Source organism: Cavia porcellus, unplaced genomic scaffold (assembly GCF_034190915.1).
Source record: "Cavia porcellus strain 051 isolate PalLab524CR breed Dunkin Hartley unplaced genomic scaffold, mCavPor4.1 scaffold_1, whole genome shotgun sequence".
In the NCBI taxonomy this organism is placed as follows: Eukaryota; Metazoa; Chordata; class Mammalia; order Rodentia; family Caviidae; genus Cavia; species Cavia porcellus.
Window position 1 is genome coordinate 95,350,630 of NW_026947484.1, and position 20,001 is coordinate 95,370,630.

The following is a 20,001-nucleotide window of genomic DNA, read 5'->3' on the forward strand; positions in this document are numbered from 1 at the left end:
GCATTGAACCCATGGGTCCCCTGCCACTAAACTATAAAGTTCTGTAAATTGTCAGACTGGCCTGGAGCTTGTGATCCTCCTGCTTCAGTTCTCTGAAAAGCTATATAGTTGTATGCCGCTATGTGTCACATGTTTTTATTCCATGAAGAGCACATTTATTAAAGAAGTGCCTTTGTATAAAAAACCACAGGTTTTCATTTTCTTTAATCACTTTTTTCCATTGGTGACTGTGACTGGCAGCATTTGATTTGGAACTGTAGCAATTTTTTAGGAGTATAGTTTTTTTGGTGGACAAAAACAAGATTATATATCCTATGCTGGGCAATTCTGTAATTTTCTCTCCAATTTTTAAAGTTTTACTAATTCTGAAGTAAAACACAATTAATTTTTCCAGTATCTAAGGTATACAATGCAAAATACCAAATGTGCTATTCATTTAAAAAATCAAATATTAACATAATCTAAAAAGTCTTAAAAATACAATGTATTGAAAAGTAGCATCATTTTTTTAAGCTACTAAATGTAATACTTAAAACCACCTATTGGGTTCTCTTTAGGTGTTTAAAAAAAAAAAATCAAACACTAGTTGTAAATTCTAAAGTGCCTGAAAATTTCACCTTCTACCTCTTCTACAAGAATATGGGGAAGTAAAGGAAAGCACAGGTGTCAGGGTCTAGTTAAGAGAGGAAAATTTCATACAAAAAATTACTAGCAAAAGGTTTTTAATGACTGAAATTAGGGAACAGCTACTGTCTCTAAGACTGAAGGAGAGAGAGAGGGACTACCCAAGAAAGGGATTAGAGGGGATCCCCCTCCCTACCCCATTCTGGCTGGGATTCAGACCTTTTTAGAGAGTTGTTGCTACAACTTGTTGATGAATCAGTTTGTTAGGATGTTGCAGGCCAGACTGGGTTCAGAGAAAGCCACCTTTTGGGTCTCCTGCATGCCTTTGGCAGCCATGCTAGGGGGGAAAAAATCAAAGACTTGGCCTGGAGAGAGCCCTTTCTCTGCAATCCCTGCAGCATCTCTTCTGTGCCCTCTAATGGCAAGGATTAGCATTGTACGAGAGGGCAAAGGAGAGCTGACAAGGTACCACTGCAGTGTCGCAGAGCCGGACAGAGAAGGGTTTGGTTTGGAGCCGAGGTGATACAGTGAGTGTTGGTGCAGCCAGCGGGACAGAATCAGAAGAGCTTTTTTAGTGAGAAGTGGGAAAGGAGTCATCAGAGCCAAATTCTATGTTTAAGGAGGACAAACTTCATTGCTGTGCGATTGTTCTAGGATCTACCATGTGTTTTTAAAAGTGTGTGATGTTTTAATTGAGTGTGATACTTTTGAGTCCTTGGTAATAGGTTCCTTGGAGTTGTATGAGGCAGCAAATATTTAGATATTTGCCTTGTTTTTTATTTTTTATTTTTGTATCGGGGATCAAACTCATGACCTCACACTTAACAGGCAAGCACTTGAGCTGCTGACTTAAATCCCCAGCCCTGAATAGTTGTCTTAAAAATCACAGAATTTGAGCCAGGATATAGTTCAGTGGCATAGCACCTGCTTGGTAAGAGCAAGATCCTGAGTTCCATTACTGGTACATGCCCCCCGCCCAACCAAATCACAAAATTCACAATGAATTATCATTATCCTACTCAAAACTAATGTGAAGTTCATTATTGTATACCATAAATTATACAGATCAATTTATGTTTTTCATAAGAATTCTAAAATAGATCCTTCATGTCGCCTCTCCCAGTTTCCAGCTGTGTGGTCTTGAACAAGTAATTGAACCTCTCTGGGAGATAGTAAAATGAATAACAAAACATTTAGTTTGGGGGTTTTTATTGAGTACTTCATATGTTCAGGCTCGATTCTAAGTGTTTTGCCATATATTAACTTATTTTTCACCCCAAAGCTTTTGAAGGTAGGTAATATATATATTTTCAAGGTAGGTAATTGCAATGATCTTGTTTTATCTGAGATATAGAGGCACAGAGAAGGCAAATAACTCACCAGGGTCCCGTCATGAGAAGCCAAGTATTTTTGAACAGCTGTGTTTAAGTACAATTCATGTAGACTTTGCACATTTAAAGTATACAATTCAATGGCTTTTAGTGTATTCACAGTTGTGTGTCCTCTTCCACCATTAATTTTGGAACACCCTTGCTACGCTGCACGTCTCAGCCCTTAATCGCCTGCCCTAACACCCTGGCTCTCTCCTCACTCCAGGCTGCCTCTAACCCACTTTTTCTGTTTGCTTACTCTGGACATTTCACACAGATAGGATCATATAATAAATGATTCTTTGTGACTAGTTTTTAAATTTTGACATAATTTTTCAGGTTTCATCCATTATTACTTTATTTCCTCTTATGGCTAAGTGTTTTATTGTATTAATATGTCACATTTTATTTTGCTATTATCTGTTGATAAACTTTTGAATTAGTTCCACTTTGGGATTACTGTGAATATGATGTGAACATTAATGTACAAGTTTTTGTGTATGTGTTTTCATTTCTCTTCAATAGAAATTTAGGAGCAGAATTACTAAGTCATATTACAGCTCTGTTAACTGAGAAACTGTGTTTTTGTTTTTTTGTTTTTGGGTCTTTTTAATGCAGGGTCTCGCTACACAGTTCAGGCTGGCCTTGGGCTCATTTTGTAGCCCAGGCTGGTCTCAAAGTTGCAGATGATTCTCCTGCCTCAACCTCCCAAGTGCTGGGATTTATTTTGTATTTCTATCAGGGTCCACCTTCTCCCCTTTCTTGCCAAATGTTCTTTATTATTTTGGCTATGCTTTTGGGTAAAAAGTGATCTCTCTCTTTCTCTCCTTTTCTCTTCTCTTCTCTTCTTTCCTTTGTTTCCAATGTGGTCCTTGGGATAAAACCAAAAGACTTTAGACATACCCAGTAGGCGGTCTCCCACTGAGATACAATACTAGTCCTGTGGTTGCTCTTAAAATACTCATTTTACAAAGCAGGAAACAGGTTAGAGAGGTTAACTAACTTGATTCCATAGGTGAGAAAGGATAGAGCTGAAGTTTGTGTTCTGGCTGTTTGACTCTAGCCTACATCATATTGCTTTCACTTTTCCTTTCTTCCTACACTAATTTGTCATCTTTCTGTAAGTAAATGCAGTGTTTTGGTAAATTAATAATAAGGTCAACAGTAAATTAATAGTAAGTTGAAGTCAAGTGGATTTTATACAGGTTTGTTGAACGTTGACAAAGAATTAATAAAGACAGATATTGTGTTTGCTGAATGACCTAGAACAACATGGTATGGGCTATGTTGATTATAACAAACTACTCCCAAATTACGCAGCTGTGATCTGGATTCCTTGGGAGAAACCTAGGACCAGAACAACCCTGTTGGGGTCTGATCTAGTCCAACCTCTGCTTTTAGCTTGATAAGAGATCAATGAAACTTCTAGCAAAAAACTTTTTTCTTTCCTTCTTTTTCTTTTTTGGCTGGTGTTGCAGATTGCAGCTGGGGCATTTGCACTAAGTTGTAATCTCTGTTCCTTTTAAAAATTTTTTTAGAGTTTTGAAACGAGGTCTTGCTAAGTCACGGAGTTGCCTAGGCTCAAGCTTGTGAGCCTCCTAAAGTGCAAGGACCTATCCTACTTTTACGAATACTCCAAGGCTGAGTTTATCTTCTCTCCAAGTTTTGTTAAGCTTATTTTAGTATTATAGATGAATTTATTCTTTACCACTACTAAAACCTATATCATTCGCCTACATTCATTATTCCTTTTTGAGACTCCTTTAGTTAAATGTGTTTTATTTTATAGTCTGTCTTATGGTTGACACAGTGTACCTGAACATTTTTAGTGAAGGCTTTTAAAATATTCTTAACTTCTATCTATAAAATATCTTACATTCCTGTCTCAGAAAAACAAACAGAGAGAGAGAGACAGAGAGAGAGAGAGAGAGAGAGAGAGCGAGAGAGAGAGGTGGTATTATAGTTCAGTGCAAAGTCCTTGGTTTCAGTACCTACAAACAAAACAAAACAATAAAAAAATAGCAAAGCAAACAAAAACAAAGAAAACTGCATAACCATGTTGCATATATTTAATTTTTGTTTTTCTATGATTTCTTTATTTATTGAGTTAGAATTCACGAAATACAAACCACTTTTATTTTTATTATTTTTTTAACTTGCTTTTTATTTTTGAGAACTACTTTTTCCTCTGAAAGGCAGGGTCTGCCAGCTGTTCCATAGCTCTTCCCTCAGGTGAAGGGCAGGATTTTGTGCTGGTGCTGAGAAAACCCACATTGCATTCCGGCCTTGAGACGAGCTGCTGTCACTCGGTGGTTTTGTGACATCTTGTTTAATCTTGTACTTTTCTTCTGTTGGTTTCACCATAGTAAAGCAAATAAACAAATGGAAAACAGCACCTAGTCCTGGACACAGTACTTCAGACAATGTGGGGTTGCTTTTTGCTTTCATTGTCTGCTCTTGCTTATCTCTATAATATTCCCATTTTTTATTTAATTTATGGTTCATGGGAATTTCTAGATTATGTTCTTTTATGTCCATTGATTTTATTTTCCTTTCCCCATGATGATAGGGATATGATTTCTTTGTATTTTGCAATTTCAGGGACTATGCTAGATTCTTTATTAGGTACTTCATTAATCTAGGCAGAAAGTTATTTGTTACTGAAATTTTATAAATGATGAAAGTAAGTCCTACCTGATGACTAAGGGCTGCCGTGGCTATGCAAGTTTGAATTTTTTAAATCTCAGGTTCAGTGCTGCCTGTCATTAGTTCAAAGAACTGGATCCTCTGCATTAATGAATTTAATTTTCTTGGGAAGAGAAGTTTTAAGAGAGATAGAACTATAGAGATATAGTTGTATTGGCGTTATTTCAGGTTTTAGACTTCATGTATTATATGTAATATATATTATTTCACAGTACATAAACATATATATATATATATATATATATATATATATATATATATATACTGGATATATATTTTTGAAATAGTACACACATTTGTATGCACATATGAAATAGTAATACATTCATACGGTTTTGAAAACGTAAAATACTATATACACTGAGAAGCCTCTTTCTTGGTCTTAAGTCCAGAGTTCTAGTTCTTACCCTCCAAAATGCAAGAGGATGATTAGTGGTTACTAATTTCTTCTGTGACTGTCTATATACTTTTCTTTGCATATATAAGCAAATGTAAACATACAGTCCTTTCTCTTAACCCTGTTTAAAAAAATGATAGCATTCTAGGCATCTGTGAATTGTATTTTCATTTTGAAAATCTTATCAATAGAGACAGAACTTCATTTGTTTACAGAGCAATTAATTTCAAATAAATTTCAGGTCTACTCGAGTATATACTTAAGAAGTAAACACATATTCTCACAAAAACATTTACAGCCATGTTCAGAGCATTATTCATAATAACCCAAAATTGAAACAACCCAGTTATCTGTATAGCATAGTCATACAATGGTGTATTATTTGCCAATGAATGAAAAGGAATGAAGTTCTGCTGCAAATTATGATGTAGATAAACTTTGTGAACATGTGGAGACCATGTATTCTGTGGTTTCTAGTATATAAAATACCAGAATAGGAATTGAAAGTAATTAGTGGTTTCCACGGTTTAGGGGAGGAGTGGAGAGGGAAATGAGTGACTGTTTGGGGCATGGGGTTTCCCCTTGAGATGATGATGTTTTGAAGTTACATATTAATTGTTACACAACCCTATGAGTTTCTAAAATCCACTGAATTGTAAGCTTTAGAAGAGATAATTTTATGGTATGTGATTGTGTCTCAATAAATCTGTTATTACAAATTTTTATAAAGTTTAACTTTTGCTTCTCATCCTTTCATTTATTTTCATTCAAATATGTTGGCCTTTAGTAACTGGACAGTTATAATCTAGAGATTTCTAATTTTACTTATCACACTTGTGGTGGATTGACAGCTGATGTCCCACTGGCACAGACTTGCTAGTTTGCATCACTGACTTTTGGGCCTTCTTAGCACAGATCCTTGATACAGACTTGGATGAGACAGTGTAGTGGGCTCTAGGCCTCCATTTGGATGCACGGAGGTCATTGCCATGAGCTCTAGGTCTTCAGTTAGACCACAGTACATTGCTGCAGCATCCAAGCCCTCAGTGGATTCTTTGAGTCTCTACTGTGTGGACAGATTTCCTGTACTCTTTTGCATTTGACCTGTTGGGTGAATATTATAAAATAATCTTACAAATTATGTGTCTTATATTAAATCTTTTCCTTGTAAACCCTGAGTATGATACTGTGTACATGTTTTAGATTTATTAGTAGACCATGTGTAATTAGTGTATGTGGCTCCTCCTGGACCATTCATGCATGCAGTGTAATGCAACATTCTGTTCAATCTGTAACCCTGACTGCACTACTATTGTTCTATAAGAAACCATTTCTCAGACTCAGTGAAATATAGCATCTTTTGTGGTTATAACTCAATTTAGAACTGTCAGGCTGCTTTTAATTCTAAAAGCTATTTACAATTATTAATGCATTTGCAGTCTTTAGCTGAACCAACTCTGTTCCTATTAACATATTTTCTTCCTGTTCCAGATATGACTTGTCCTCTGTCCAAGGGTACCATCTGCCTTGGGCGGACTCTGTGAGGGGTTGGAGCTGGGCAAATGCAGTGGTTTTTCTGTCTTCTTTTTGCTGAACATGTTTTTGTTTTGTTTTGTTTTTTTTAGTGATAGTGGCTTTTTCCAAACACTGCTACTTCTGGTCTTGTATATTAATCTCCTATTTTTGTACCTTAAGTAGGAATAAAAGGTAAAGAGGAAGAAAACTTGTGATAAACTGTACTAGAGTTAGTTCCTTCTAACAACTGTTTTTCTCTTTCTTTAATCCTATTAGCTCAAATGTGGGGAAACAGCTTTTTGGCAGGATTTAAAAGTTTGTATTCATTTTGCTGGAAGAAATGATTTCTTAAAATGAAATGTAAAATAAAAGTGAATATCAGAATTACCTCATATATTCATGCCTTTTTTTGTGTTTATTTTTCAGCTCTCCTATAGGCTTAGGTTCCCTGTAACCAGCATTTATGGCTCAATATTTACAGCCTGTAGGATTCTTGAAGTCATGAGTGAAGAGTCGGCAGCCAGTGATTGGTTGGCTTCAGTGGAGTCTTTGCTCCCTATTACCACAGTGGTCCCTACACATGTTTTTCTTCTGCTAGCTTACCTCCTTGTTGATGATCAAGGACCAAATCTTCACCAGATATTGAAGGTCATCACAGAATTGGCTCAAGCAGATTCCTCACAGGTAAATAGGAGACAATGGAACTGAAGGGGCTTAATTATTGGAATTAGTAGATTATTTTTACATAGGAGATTATGTACATCAGAGTTTTAAATTATGCCATAGCTTGATTTTGTGTACATCAGAGTTTTAAATTATTCCATAGTTGGATTTTCTTTGTTTTTTCCTTCTATCTTTATCATCTCAATTTATTTTTTCTACTTGCTCTGAGTTGATGTATAATTCATGATAAAAGTATTTCCTTAATGAAAGGAAGGAAATCTACATATGATGCTATTTTAGTTCTTCCTTCTTTTGGTGGATTTTTTCATTTGCAATGATTTTTCTAACTTTTACAACCTATTGCAATATACATATCTTTAATAATTCTAATTTTTTAAATCTTTTAAAGTAGACTAAGATTAATTCAGAATAAAGCTGCCTATGCAATAGGTATTAATATTTTTTTTAACATTTTATAATTTGATTCTGTCTTCACTCAGTCATTTAATACACCCAAAATACTGGTTTATCACTGTGTGTGGGACTAATCTATATGCAGAGATGTGCATGTGAATAATCTTTCTTCCCATCTGCGCAAGACTTGACTGTAAGAAGAAAACACTTAGAAACTAAGAAGACTCCCCACCTCCCTTTAATGATATATTTAGCATAGTTTTTTGTGGACACCCACCCCATCCCCTTACCCCCTCCCCCCCAGATAGATTCTTTAGAATGTATTTCCAGTAAGGTGAAGTTAATGTATTTGAAATCCCTTTCTGTACCCAACTTGTCCTATTTGTCAAGTATGCTCCTTCCTATTTGTCAAGTAACCAAATGCTGATATTGTACAAAATTTTTAAACTCTGAGCAGTCTTTTTGTTCTGATTCTCTAAATGGATCTGTAATGTATTCAGAGTATCTTGATTTCATGGTACATGCGTAATGTGCATCATTTCAATTTCCTTTTTTCTTTATTTTTCCTTTTATATTCTGGTTCCACTTCTAATCAATGTTTTATTTTGGTGGTGACACCTTGTAGGATAATCTCTTTTGAATAATTGTAGGATAATCTCCTTTGAATAATTGATGTATAGGTAATGTCTAGAGATTGTCAAAAGAAGGATCTCTTGAAATAACACAGTGGATTACCTTATCTGTGTGCACTACTGATATAAAGTATGTATCACAGTAGTCTATTCTCTTTCTCTGTAAGTGCATTTGGTTTTTGAAATTTAAGGTTGATGCTTTTGGTTATAAGTAGCAGGCAGCATCCTTAGAATTTAGAAGTGTTTTAAGGTTTTGGAAAAGGGCAAGAGCAGTGTCTTAGAAATACAGCATAGTCCCTCTCCCCTCACGTTTCCTTATGAAGTGACTTTATTATACAGTTTTGCTAACCTTTCAGTATAAAGTAAAGCAATAAAAAAGTGCTGAATATTATATTTTGAAAAAACAAGTTTCCTATACAATGTCAGAACAGATTAAACTGACATTAAAGCTGTAATTTACTATCGATTCTTTCTCATTTAGTTGATGAGTTATATAAAATGTGTTTATGTTTCTTGCGGATTACTCTTTATCACCTTATTAAAAGAAGAGCAGTCATTGGCTCAAATTCAGGGAGGAGTTCATATAAAAGAAAATTTTTAGATAGTAGTAAGGCTAAGTAAGTAGTTAACATTAGGAATTTCAAGGCTCTCTTTCATGTCTGTTCGGTGGTCACCTAATGTCTATAGTAGGATTCTATTGTCTACAGTATGTTAGTTACTGTGTTTCAATGGTATCTTGACTTATTGGAAGAATTCTACTATAAGGTCTTGTGAGAGAAAATATTTGACAACTTTGAAAGAAATGAACCATATATGAAGTATGTATTTACACTTTTGTTCTGTTATTAATTCTAATTGGCTACTAAGCATTTACGTTTCAGTAGTACTAATTAATAGTAATGCAAATGATTACTATCCACTGATAATACTATATTAGTATTCTAGGAAAAAGTGACTTAAATTGTGATTTTGTTACTTCTTAATTTATTATGAAGTTTGATGGCTCCCTTTCCCGGTGTGAGTTTTCATCCTTAGTCTCTCTGATTCCCTTAGTTTTATTACATTTAGGGTTATTGAAGACATTGAAGGTTAAGTGGTCTGCAGGGAACCTGAGATTGTGAGTACCATTTTAGGGCTAACTAGATACATAGGATGATGCTAAAGTAACTAGTTACCCAAAGCCATGGCAATATAAATCAACACTTGAAAGAAACATAAGGACGTTTTTCCCCCATGTGTAGAAATTCTATTAGCAGTTATTGATAATCCTTTAACTAGTTTGCTTGCTTTATCTCTCCCTCCTTCTTCCTTTCACCCTTTCTTCTTCTTCTCTCTCTCTCTCTCTGTCTCTGTCTGTCTGTCTGTCTTTCTGATTTTGAGATGGTCTTGCTATGTAGTTAAGAGTACCTTTGAACTTGCTGTATAGCTCAGGCTGGCCTTGAACTTGCAGTGAACCCCCTGCCTCAACCGCCTGAGTGCTGAAATTATGGATCATGTGCCCACACTGGACCAAATGTCATGCGGGGATAATGAGACACTTTGATCAGCCATCCTTGGTGGAATGGAAAAGGGGGGAAATGTCAACAAAAATGCAAATACATACTTCATATATGGTTTTTATAGAAAACTCTAAGCATCATCAGGCATGGTGGCACAGCTCCAGACACTGAGACAGACTTTGCAGAAGAAACAAGCTCAGGTTAGGCAGCACTCAGTAAAAGTTCAGTGATTTTACATTCTGGGAGTGAATGTCAAAGTGATCAGGGGAAGTATCTAAGAATGAGGATCCTGAGTGGATTTCCATGAAAGTCATGATAGCTTTAAACACATTAATGTATTTTTAAGAGGGACTGTCACATAATAGTTTTCATTGATACTATATGAGAGTTGTATACCTTAAATTAGTGGGTCTTTTCCCCCTAGAAAGAGCATTTGGTGGATTTGTGTGCTTTTTGATTATTTTAAAATGATAATTCCTACCTTTCTGGTACTGTTAGCAAAGTTACTCATGTTTTGATGTAAGTCATCCATGTTGCCTTCAGAGATGCTTAAGTGACTGCAGCTTGTGTCTTCATGGCTCCTATATAGCAATGTCCAGCTAACCTTAACCTTTTCATTGTCAGAAAGCTATTTTCCTACCTCTGTGATTTGTCTAGGATCTGGCCACATCTGGTACGAAATCAATGATAGGGAATGTTGAGCATAGGCGCTACTGAGTTAATTCAGGTTAATGTGGATTTCCCAGCCTAATGAGGACTTCTCTGAATCTTAATTTATTGCCCTTTCAAGGGCATTATCAAGTCAGAGTTTGAACTCTCAGCCAATGACTGACCCACCTGTGTAACATGACTGTGGACAGTTAGAAAATGTTGGAGACTGGTGTCCCCTCCTTAAAGAAGAAGTTAATGACCCTAAGTTGATCAACAAATAGTGACTGACCTTCTGCTTCCTCCTGGTGTATATCTGTGCAGTGATGTCTCACTTGTTCAGAAGCCTGCCTGCCTCTGTGATCTTTACTGTATACTTCAGATGCATTCTTAGAGGACAATAGAACTGAATTGCCAGTAGCACTTTTCTTATCCATTCCATATGCCTCACTGTATCTGACTTCTAATACTCTCAGTCAGAGTGCTACTTTTCATTTCCCTTCCTGTAATTTCCTTTCTTTTTTGCCAACTCTGACCTTGACCTGCAGAAATGGTCCTCCCATAGTTACTCTGACGGCTTCTGTGTGTACCTGGGACAGAAGCTTTACAGGACTTACCAGATGCCTGATAGTATGTCTTATAAATATATGGAGAGAGGATTATCTGACTAATGGTTGTATTCTCCTTTAGAAATAAGGCTGCTTGTTAGTGTTTTTGGCCCTGAGAAAATATGTGTTTTTCCTGTTTCTACCTATATATATAATCTGTGGCAAGATTAAGTACTTAAAATAGAAGATAGGACAGAGGACAGGAAGAGGTTAGATACAAAACATAACTAGATAGAAAAAATAAGTTCTAGCATTCTGTATAGCACAGTAGGATGACTAGTCCAACAATGTATTATATATTTTATAAATAACTATAAGTGTGGAATCCAAGGGTTCCCAACATAGAGGATAAGTGCTTAAGAGGATGGAAATGCTAATTAATTTATTTATGCATTGTATACACATATGAAATTGTCACACGTTCCCCCTAAATATGTACAATTATGTGTCAAGTAAAAATGTAAAAATATTTAATTTCTGAACTGAACATTAACCATGGAAATTACTAATTTTTAGGTGGGCTGAGATGATTTGATATCTTATTATCAGTAGAATAACTCCAATACTGTGTGTAAGGTATATCAGCTTCTTTTTTTAAATTAATTTTTAAAATGCACTGTGTTAAAGAGCAAAAGTTTATTCACTTTAAAGAATTCTGACTGATACATAAAATATAAAATTGTACATTACCAGTTGATCAAACTTTCCCTGTCCCTCTGCCCTGATTGATAACTACCATTGTATTCTCACACCTATGAGATCAGCTATTTTAGATTTCACATGAGTGAAGTAAGGTGGTAACAACCTCATAAATTTGACTTGAGATAACCACAGATTCCTTCTGTAAAACTTATTCTCACTGATGGATTTAAAAAAGTGAATGTCATGAGACTCAAAGCCTTTTTTTCAATTAAATGGTTTTTGGTAACCATTTAACCTTCTCTTGTATAGGAGTAATAATACTTGTATTTGTTTATTTTGTTTTATATTTATTTGCATTATATAGCTCTGAGGTCTTTTTTCTTTTTTGCATTTTGGTTTTTAAATCTAGATCTTATTTAGTGAAAGTGAGTGCACTCTTTGATAATTTTGTTTTTTCTCATGTAATTTTTCTGGGTTTAATTTTTTCCATTTGAAAAAGTGTACACACATTTGAGCCATTAAAAATCACTTATGTGGGCAGGTTCATGGTCCATGACTTTTTGGTCTTTTCAGAGTCATTTATTACCAAATAGTTAAGTTGACTATCAGGGCAGAATCCTAAGATGGTTCTATTTAGGGTCATAAGCCATATTTTAACATGGAAAATGAATAGAAAATGTGTGAAATTTAATGGTCTGTAAGTTACTGCTGTGAGAAAATATATTCCATAAAAGAAGTTGCACAAAGAGTCTTTGGACACTTTGCATTCTGTTCTATTGTCATTGAGCTCTATGAATTGCTACCTCCTGAAGTTAGTCTGCTTCCTGTGTTCTTCACACCAGCAAAGAGGAGGCAAAATGTACAATACTTTTAATAAAAAACCTTTAGAGGTAGGAAGTGTTGAACGACTGTTCCCTGATAGCAATAACACAAATAATGTCTAGAGAAAAACTAGGATGAGCCTATTGGCATGCAACAATTAAACAGAGGGAATGACAGATCGAGATACAAGCGCAAGATGCAGCTACCCACATTCTGTGGCAGTATATTTATTTTTTCTTTAAACATCTTTTGTAGATAACTGTAGAATAAAATGTTTTTAACTGGCACTTGAGCCCTTTTATGTTTTCCTGATTGGTTTTGTATGCAGGAAACCAAGAGTTTATAGTCAAGGAAGCAGTCCTGTGTCAATTTCCTGCCATTCCTAGGTATTAATACTGTGCTGAGTTACTTCTGATAAATCTGCAAATAAGAAATTACTAGAATTCTTATTGAAGGAAAGTTTTATTATGGTTTTTCAGTTCAGCCAATGTTATTGTTACTTGCTGGCTTACTAATATGCATACTAAACGAAATGCTCTGAGCAGTGAACATGGGAAAGGATGGGGGTGGGGTTTGATGAGGAAGAGTTCAATACTGCATTCAGAGCAGTGGAATCTGCTTCCCTCTGATTATCAGGCACCAGCAGGTTGGTTTTTTGGCTAAAACACTCAGAGCGTGGGGCTTCTAGTGTTGTGGAAAGATTCCCAAGAGGAGAGTCAGAGAAGACCATGGTACTTTGAACTTTATTGTAGGCACAATGAATTCTGCTTAAAAGGAAAATATGCTGAAGTAGACTGTTGCCAGAAGAAAAATTTATTTTAGCAGTGAAGAAGGAAGGATGAAGAGAAGTTTTTGTTCTCTGCCTTCATGTACCGTGGCCAGGTATGCTGACTGGGCTGCTAGCTGATACACCTCAGACCTTCAAATCAGACGAGAGTCTTATTTAAGAAAAGATTTTTTTTGTATTGCAAAAGCTTCCTATGCTAGCTCCTTAAAAACAAATTGGCCTTGATTCACAAATATCAATGGATAAATAAGACATCAGATTATGAGAAAAATAAAATAATTTATAAACATAAGTATATATATATATCCTTATCTATCTACAAATAGATACATATAGTTTGTCTGTGCACACACATGTACTAGGGAATAAAACCAGGTTCTCACATATGTGAGGCAAGCACTTACACCCCTACCCGCCTTTACATGTATTTGTGTCATGCAAAACTAATGTGAGGAAGAAACATCTGAGAACTACAGTTTTCAGAAATTGAATATGTGATTGCCACAGTAGATATGTGATTCCTAGATTAAAGAGTTATAGAATGTTCTAAGACATTTTTAGAATATAGAGTAAAAAGATGAAAATTGAGAAAAAGTGAACGGATTGGTGATCAATTATAGTTTTCTAAAATCTGTCTAACAAGAAATCTAGGATGGAGGAATCTGAGAGTAATAGAAGGACAGAAACTTAAAATGTGACAGAAAACTCCTCTACTAAGCTGGTTTGTTTTGTATGCGGGAAACCACCAGTCACAGATTGTTACGATCTTCAAAACCAAGCAACACAGATGCTTAGAACTTTCAGGATAAAGAAAAAGTCTTAAGAGATTTCAGAGAAGAATGAGAAAAGAAAAATGTACTTAAAATCATGTTGACATTAGATTCTCACTAGCAGCGTACTGGGCACCAGAGTACTTTGGAATACTATCTTTCAGTTTCTCAGGGAAATAATTTTGGTTCTTGCATGTTCTTCCCCTTAATCTCCCTTTTATGAATAGTGGCAATAAAGGAATTTTTTAAGACGTAGAAGTATATAAGAATATATCCTGTCTGCTGATATTATTGAAGTTGGGGATTCTCCAGAGTGTATTTCTGTAAAATAAAATACCAACCAAAGAAAGCAAAGAAAAATGTTGAATGATCATCAGCATATATAGTAAATCTTATGGTAACTTGAAATAATTATTTACATAAAACTATATAACTGTCTGAAACTAAAATCTTTGTTATTTGAAACATGGGAAGCAGTACAGTGGGAAAGCCATAGTGGGCAGAGTAATACTATCAATAAGGATAGATAGATGAAATAGAATACAGTGTAAAAAGCCTTACATAGACTAAACAGAGGTGTTTTGTTCTATGATAAATGAGAAAATTCCAAGTCAGCAAGTCCACTGGAAAAAAAATCTACATGATTTTTCTACTGCTCTGGAAGTTCAAACCATTGTTAATTCATGGGGAGAAAAAGCTATATAGAGATTAAAAAGAGGAAAACGTCAAAGCTCTAAGTATTTAGACAGTAAATACAAGGAAATTTACTAAAAAGTTCCTGCTTTTAGAATGGATAGAATAGTTTAACAGTGTGGCCCAATATAAGATCAGTTTATCAAACCAATTGATTTCAAAAACAGTAATTTGGAAAGGATTGACAGTATATGTATTGATATCATTTATAAGCTGACCATAAAGTATAACTTGAACTATTAGAAATGTGTAAAAACTATTTGATAGATTTAATAACACTTTATTAAAACACATGATGGCTATGTTTGGTGCTTTAGATTGGAATTCATGTTACAGATACTCTGCTGTATGATTAATTAATTTGAGGTTTAATGATCTTTTGATTGTAAGATGTTTAGTTTTGGTATTTTGTGAATTCTTTAATTCTGATTAATGTCAACAAGTTTTCTGCAGAAAGATATTTAATTATTAAGTTTTACTTATAGTGCTTCAGGTCCCAAAGTGGAGTGTTGGCAGTGTTTGCCAGTTTGATCAGTTTCTGAGCTCTGCTCAGTTATAGGCCTTGGACAACCAAGTCGATATTTTGGAAGAATTCTTTATTTTGTAATTCTTAGTATCTAGTGCTAGTGCCTGGGGATATAGCTCAGGGCCACAAGTGCCTAACTGGTAAGTACAAGGTCCTGAGCTTGATTCCCTGTACCAAAAAGATGTCTAGTGCTAAAAATGCTGAAACATTGTCTACTCATCTAGAAATTGCTTTCTGAACAAAGTAGTACACATGCAATAAGTGAAATTTATCTATGCTAATTATGTACCAGACATTGCAATCATTTTATTTGCATGTATTAACTAGCTTATTGACTATACACAGCCTTTTGAGTTTGGTACTCCTAATTTTAGGCACTGAGGAATAAAATTTGAGAACCTTCCCTCATAGGTCACACAGCTAATATTTGGTGGAGTTTGAGTTTGTGTTCTTACCCAAGATGCTCTACTATTTTTCAACCAGTTTCAGTTAAACCAATTACTGTTAATGTTTGAAATGGTGAGCACATTTTACTAACAATACAGCATGATCCAGTAAATTGCAGAGGAAAAAGCCTTACATTTGTTGGAAATATAGTCAGATCTTCCAACTTGCATGACTATTTTTACCTCTATCATATTTTCTTATACTGACTTTTTATTAGGTAAGTCTTAGATAGAATCCACGTACACACAGAGAACCATGACTCCTGTAAGTGCATAGCAAAAGGAAAAGATTGGGAAAGTCCAAGTAAATCTGTGTCCAAAGCGTGCTTACTTGGAATTATTGCCTAAAGGTTGAGAGTCATTCTTCTGTATATTTTTTTTCCATTGTAAAAAAACATTTAAAATGAGCCAAGGCATTAATTAGCTCAGTGGTTCAAGCACTTGCCAGGTAAGCACAGGGTCATGTGAGTTCAATCCCTGGTACAAAAAAAAAAAAAAAAAAAAAAAGAATAAAAATGATGTTACAGAATTTTAAAACAAAATAATAGACAGGGCTTGGTGGTGCATGCCTGTAATCCCAGCACTTGGGAGGCTGAGCTCGGAGGATTGTTGCAATGTTGAGACCAACCTGGGCTACAAAGTGAGCTCAAAGTCAGCCTGAACTGCACAGTGAGACCTTGTCTCAAAAAGACAAAGAAACACTCACAAAATAATAGGAGATTAACACTAGTTAATATACTTCATATTGTTATCTTCAAAGTAGTTCAAATTATAAGATAAGGGGATGAAAAAAATGATCAGTCAAAGAATGAAAGTACAAACTGTTCTTTTTGATGAACTAACAGAGATTAGTAGTATAGTTATGTTTTGTGCGTATATATACATATAATTTTTTCCCTTCTTTCCCCTATCCCAGTTGTTCTTTCCTTTTGAGCAGTTTCTTTCCCTAATGTTCATAATTAGACTCTGAAATTAAAGACACTTTTTTAGTAAACGGCAAGTAGATTTTGTATTGTTTTGAGAAAATATTATGGGATGTTTAGAAAATTATGCCTTGTTGACTTGGGCAGAATCACTGAAAAAGTTTCACAAGTTATACTATCAATGTGAGCTCTTAAAAGGTGTGAAATTGCCCAGTAAGTACTGATGGAAGACCTTTTTGGAATACATAACCAACTGAAACTTTGAATAAAAGGAGAATTACTGAGTTGCTTATGGCATAAATATACTTTGTGCTAAGTGCTATGATGCTCGAAAATACAGGGTGTCATGCAAGACTAGAAAAGTCCAAGTAGTCCTAAAAAAGACCAGCTGAAGCTGGCAGGGGTAGTTGCTAGAGAAATACAAGTTCTTTGAAATGCATTGGTAAGTGTGTGTGTGTGTGTGTGTGTGTGTGTGTGTGTGTGTGTGTGTATGTGTGTGTGTGTGTACAGTACCAGGGATCGAACTCATGACCTCACACTTGCCAGGCAGACACTTATGCTGCTGAGCTGAATCCCCAGCCCTGGAAAGAATATATTGCCTGTTTCCATCATCTAGGGAATTTAAAATAATTTTTGTACAAGACATATGATTCGCTTTTGTTGAGCAAATATGGAAAATATTTCTGGTCAATTATGGAATAGTTTTTTACGTTGTGAACCATAGTTACACTTCCAGAACTTTCTGTAGTATTTCAGACTTAATTTTCTTATTAGGGAGTCAAAGAAAGCCAGCAATGCATAGTCAAAATTATAGCTACCATACCTGTCACTCAGATATTCCGTCATGATTTGGGGGAAAGCTCAATTACAAATCTCTTAAACTTGTATAAATTCTTTACCAGAAGTCTTGAAACTTTTGCTGTCCCTTAGTCTATTAACCATACTCGGCTTCTATCCCACCAGTGACAATTTTGAACATTTCCTGATAGATAAAATTATAAAGTCTTGCCAGTTTTTCAGAATGGTCAATATAAAGAAGTTGAGTTTTCTGAAATCAGTTGGTTTCAGAAGGGTAGGCATAGCTGCAAGTTAAGTGGAGCCAGACACAAAGACTTGGAATGATTCCTGTATTGCAGGCTTATGCTGTATTGGTTGGCCTTTTGGAGACCATGTGTCCTGTCATGTTTGCTTGCTGCTATTCTTGTGGGAATGGATCACTTCTGCGTTTAAGATGATTTGTACATTTTTCCCTCTGTCTCAAAAGAAAGGAAGCATTAAAATATTTTGCAATCTGAATTTATCACATATAACAACACTAAAGCTGACTGAGATTAATAAGGAAAAATTAGCATTTTAAAGTGTTATATAGTTATTGTGAATATAAGCTATCTCCAAAGGGAATTTTTGAGAAGATACAATTAGATTTAGAATTCATGAGAGGAATTTCTTAATGGAAACTGTATCTCACATGTTTTTGCTTCACAGTAGCTTTGGACAGGTTCTGGGTTTTTGTTGGCTGGTTGAATTAACATACATTTATTAGATAAATCTGTTTTATTGTTAGATAAATTCACTTATTTTTATTAGATAAATCTAGAAAACTACGCTATTTTCCAGTATTGTCATGTGTCTCTAAACTGATAGAGCATTTGGAGTCTAGGGACAGTTTTAGATTGAGGTTCTATTATAATAAAATCTTATTAAATGAATCCTATTAATTTAGGGCTTAGGGTAATTTGGAGTTAAAACATAAGCTTGTGTTGAAGCTACTATTTTAGGCAGTTTGGATCTGCTCATTTACATTAGTACAATGAATGTGCCAATTTAAAAAGATCAGATTATCTACTCATTAAGATACCAACAGGGACTCATACTTGGAGACACTTGGCAAATTAGTTTGTTACAATATATATGTAAAAGTAAGAGAATTTTATTTCTTTAGCATTTTTCCTTCATGCTGTCTTGTTACCTTCATTATTTCTAGAAGTCTGAATTATTATTAATTATAATTATGCTGGTAACATTTTACTCTATGTTTACTTAGTGTAAAATTATATTCAATTTTTAATGGTAGAGGTGTAGCTTAATCTGTGTTAAGTGCAGTAATCATTCAACTTGAAATGCAGTGGATGCCATGTTTTCATTTTATTTATTAAGTATTTTCAAGTCATTTAATTGCTCTACATATGTTTATTGCAAACCTCCTATTGTAGGTATTGGGGATGCTAAAATGAAAGGATATAGTTTCTACCTTTAAGAATGACAGGGCACGGTAGAATATCAGAAGCATCAAAATTACTCTTTTGTACAATGCCACTGTGGAGGTATGTAAGTGCCTCTGCAACCTAGATTAGGGGGCTTGTATTTTGTCCTGAAACTTAGGAGAAAGGGAAAACGCAAAATAAGGAATTTATGTAAAAATACTGATGTGGCAGGTCACAGTAAGGTGACAAAAGAGTGTAAGTCATTCCATTAAACTGCAATATATAGGATGGAATTTAGATATTTAAAAGCAAGGTTAGAAAGAGCCTTACAGTCCGGCTAGAAATGAGAATTTGAAGTACTAGTGGAGATGAAGTTATATAGCAAGATGTTAAAATAGAAGTTTTGGTGGAGTCTTTGATACACTAAAGTAAAAGACAGAACACCCAGCAGAACTTGTAGTGTGGTAGGAATAAACTTGGATGTATAAGAACTATAATTTTAATGGTGCACAAGTCAGGATATGAGACGCTAGGTGAAGAAAAGTGGGAGAATTCATGGGAGAATATTGTCGGAAAACCATGAGTGCCACAAGTTTCACCTCATCTCAGACCTAGTGATAGGGATTCAGCCTACTCCCTACCTCATGCATCCTTTCCCCTCACCAGTTCCACTTAACATGTGTCCCCTCCAGTTAAGATGGGACACGGTTAGAATGGGTTAATATGGTGAAATGGACATTGTCTGAAAAATCTAGAAGGAAGTGATTGGCTGGCTGACTGAAGAAAAGGAGAGAGTGCTGCAGGGTTGGAATTGGCTCACATGCCTAGAATTTGTCAAACCAGAATACATGTTAGCATTTCCCATAGCAGGATGTAGACAGCAAGAGAACTACCTTGGGATTGTCTTAGGTCTTGTGGAGCTGTTTAAAGGACTATGCAGGCCTCTACTATAAGAATCAGGACTCCCAGAGGCTGGGAAACAATTGAACCAGAAGAGTGTGTCTCACCTGCATTCAAAGCCTAAAAAGTTAATCTTGTAGTCTTGGACTGCTTATCATGTAAAAGAATCCCTGCAGGACACCCCAGCACTACAGTGGAGGAGTGATGATACT

The 20,001-nt window shown here is 35.2% G+C and overlaps 1 protein-coding gene across 4 annotated transcripts in view; it reads left to right on the plus strand.

The window, feature by feature from the left end:
• The window catches only part of Focad (focadhesin), a 298,353-nt gene that overhangs the window by 100,867 nt on the left and 177,485 nt on the right, over positions 1–20,001 (plus strand). For all 4 annotated transcript variants that reach the window (XR_010048410.1, XM_063251882.1, XM_063251889.1 and 1 more), the window contains exon 11: positions 7,039–7,296. Coding sequence is in view for 3 of the 4 variants with exons in the window: in XM_063251882.1 (XP_063107952.1) it covers positions 7,039–7,296 (258 nt within the window). In the remaining variant the exon portion in view is untranslated. The remainder of the gene's footprint in view (positions 1–7,038; positions 7,297–20,001) is intronic.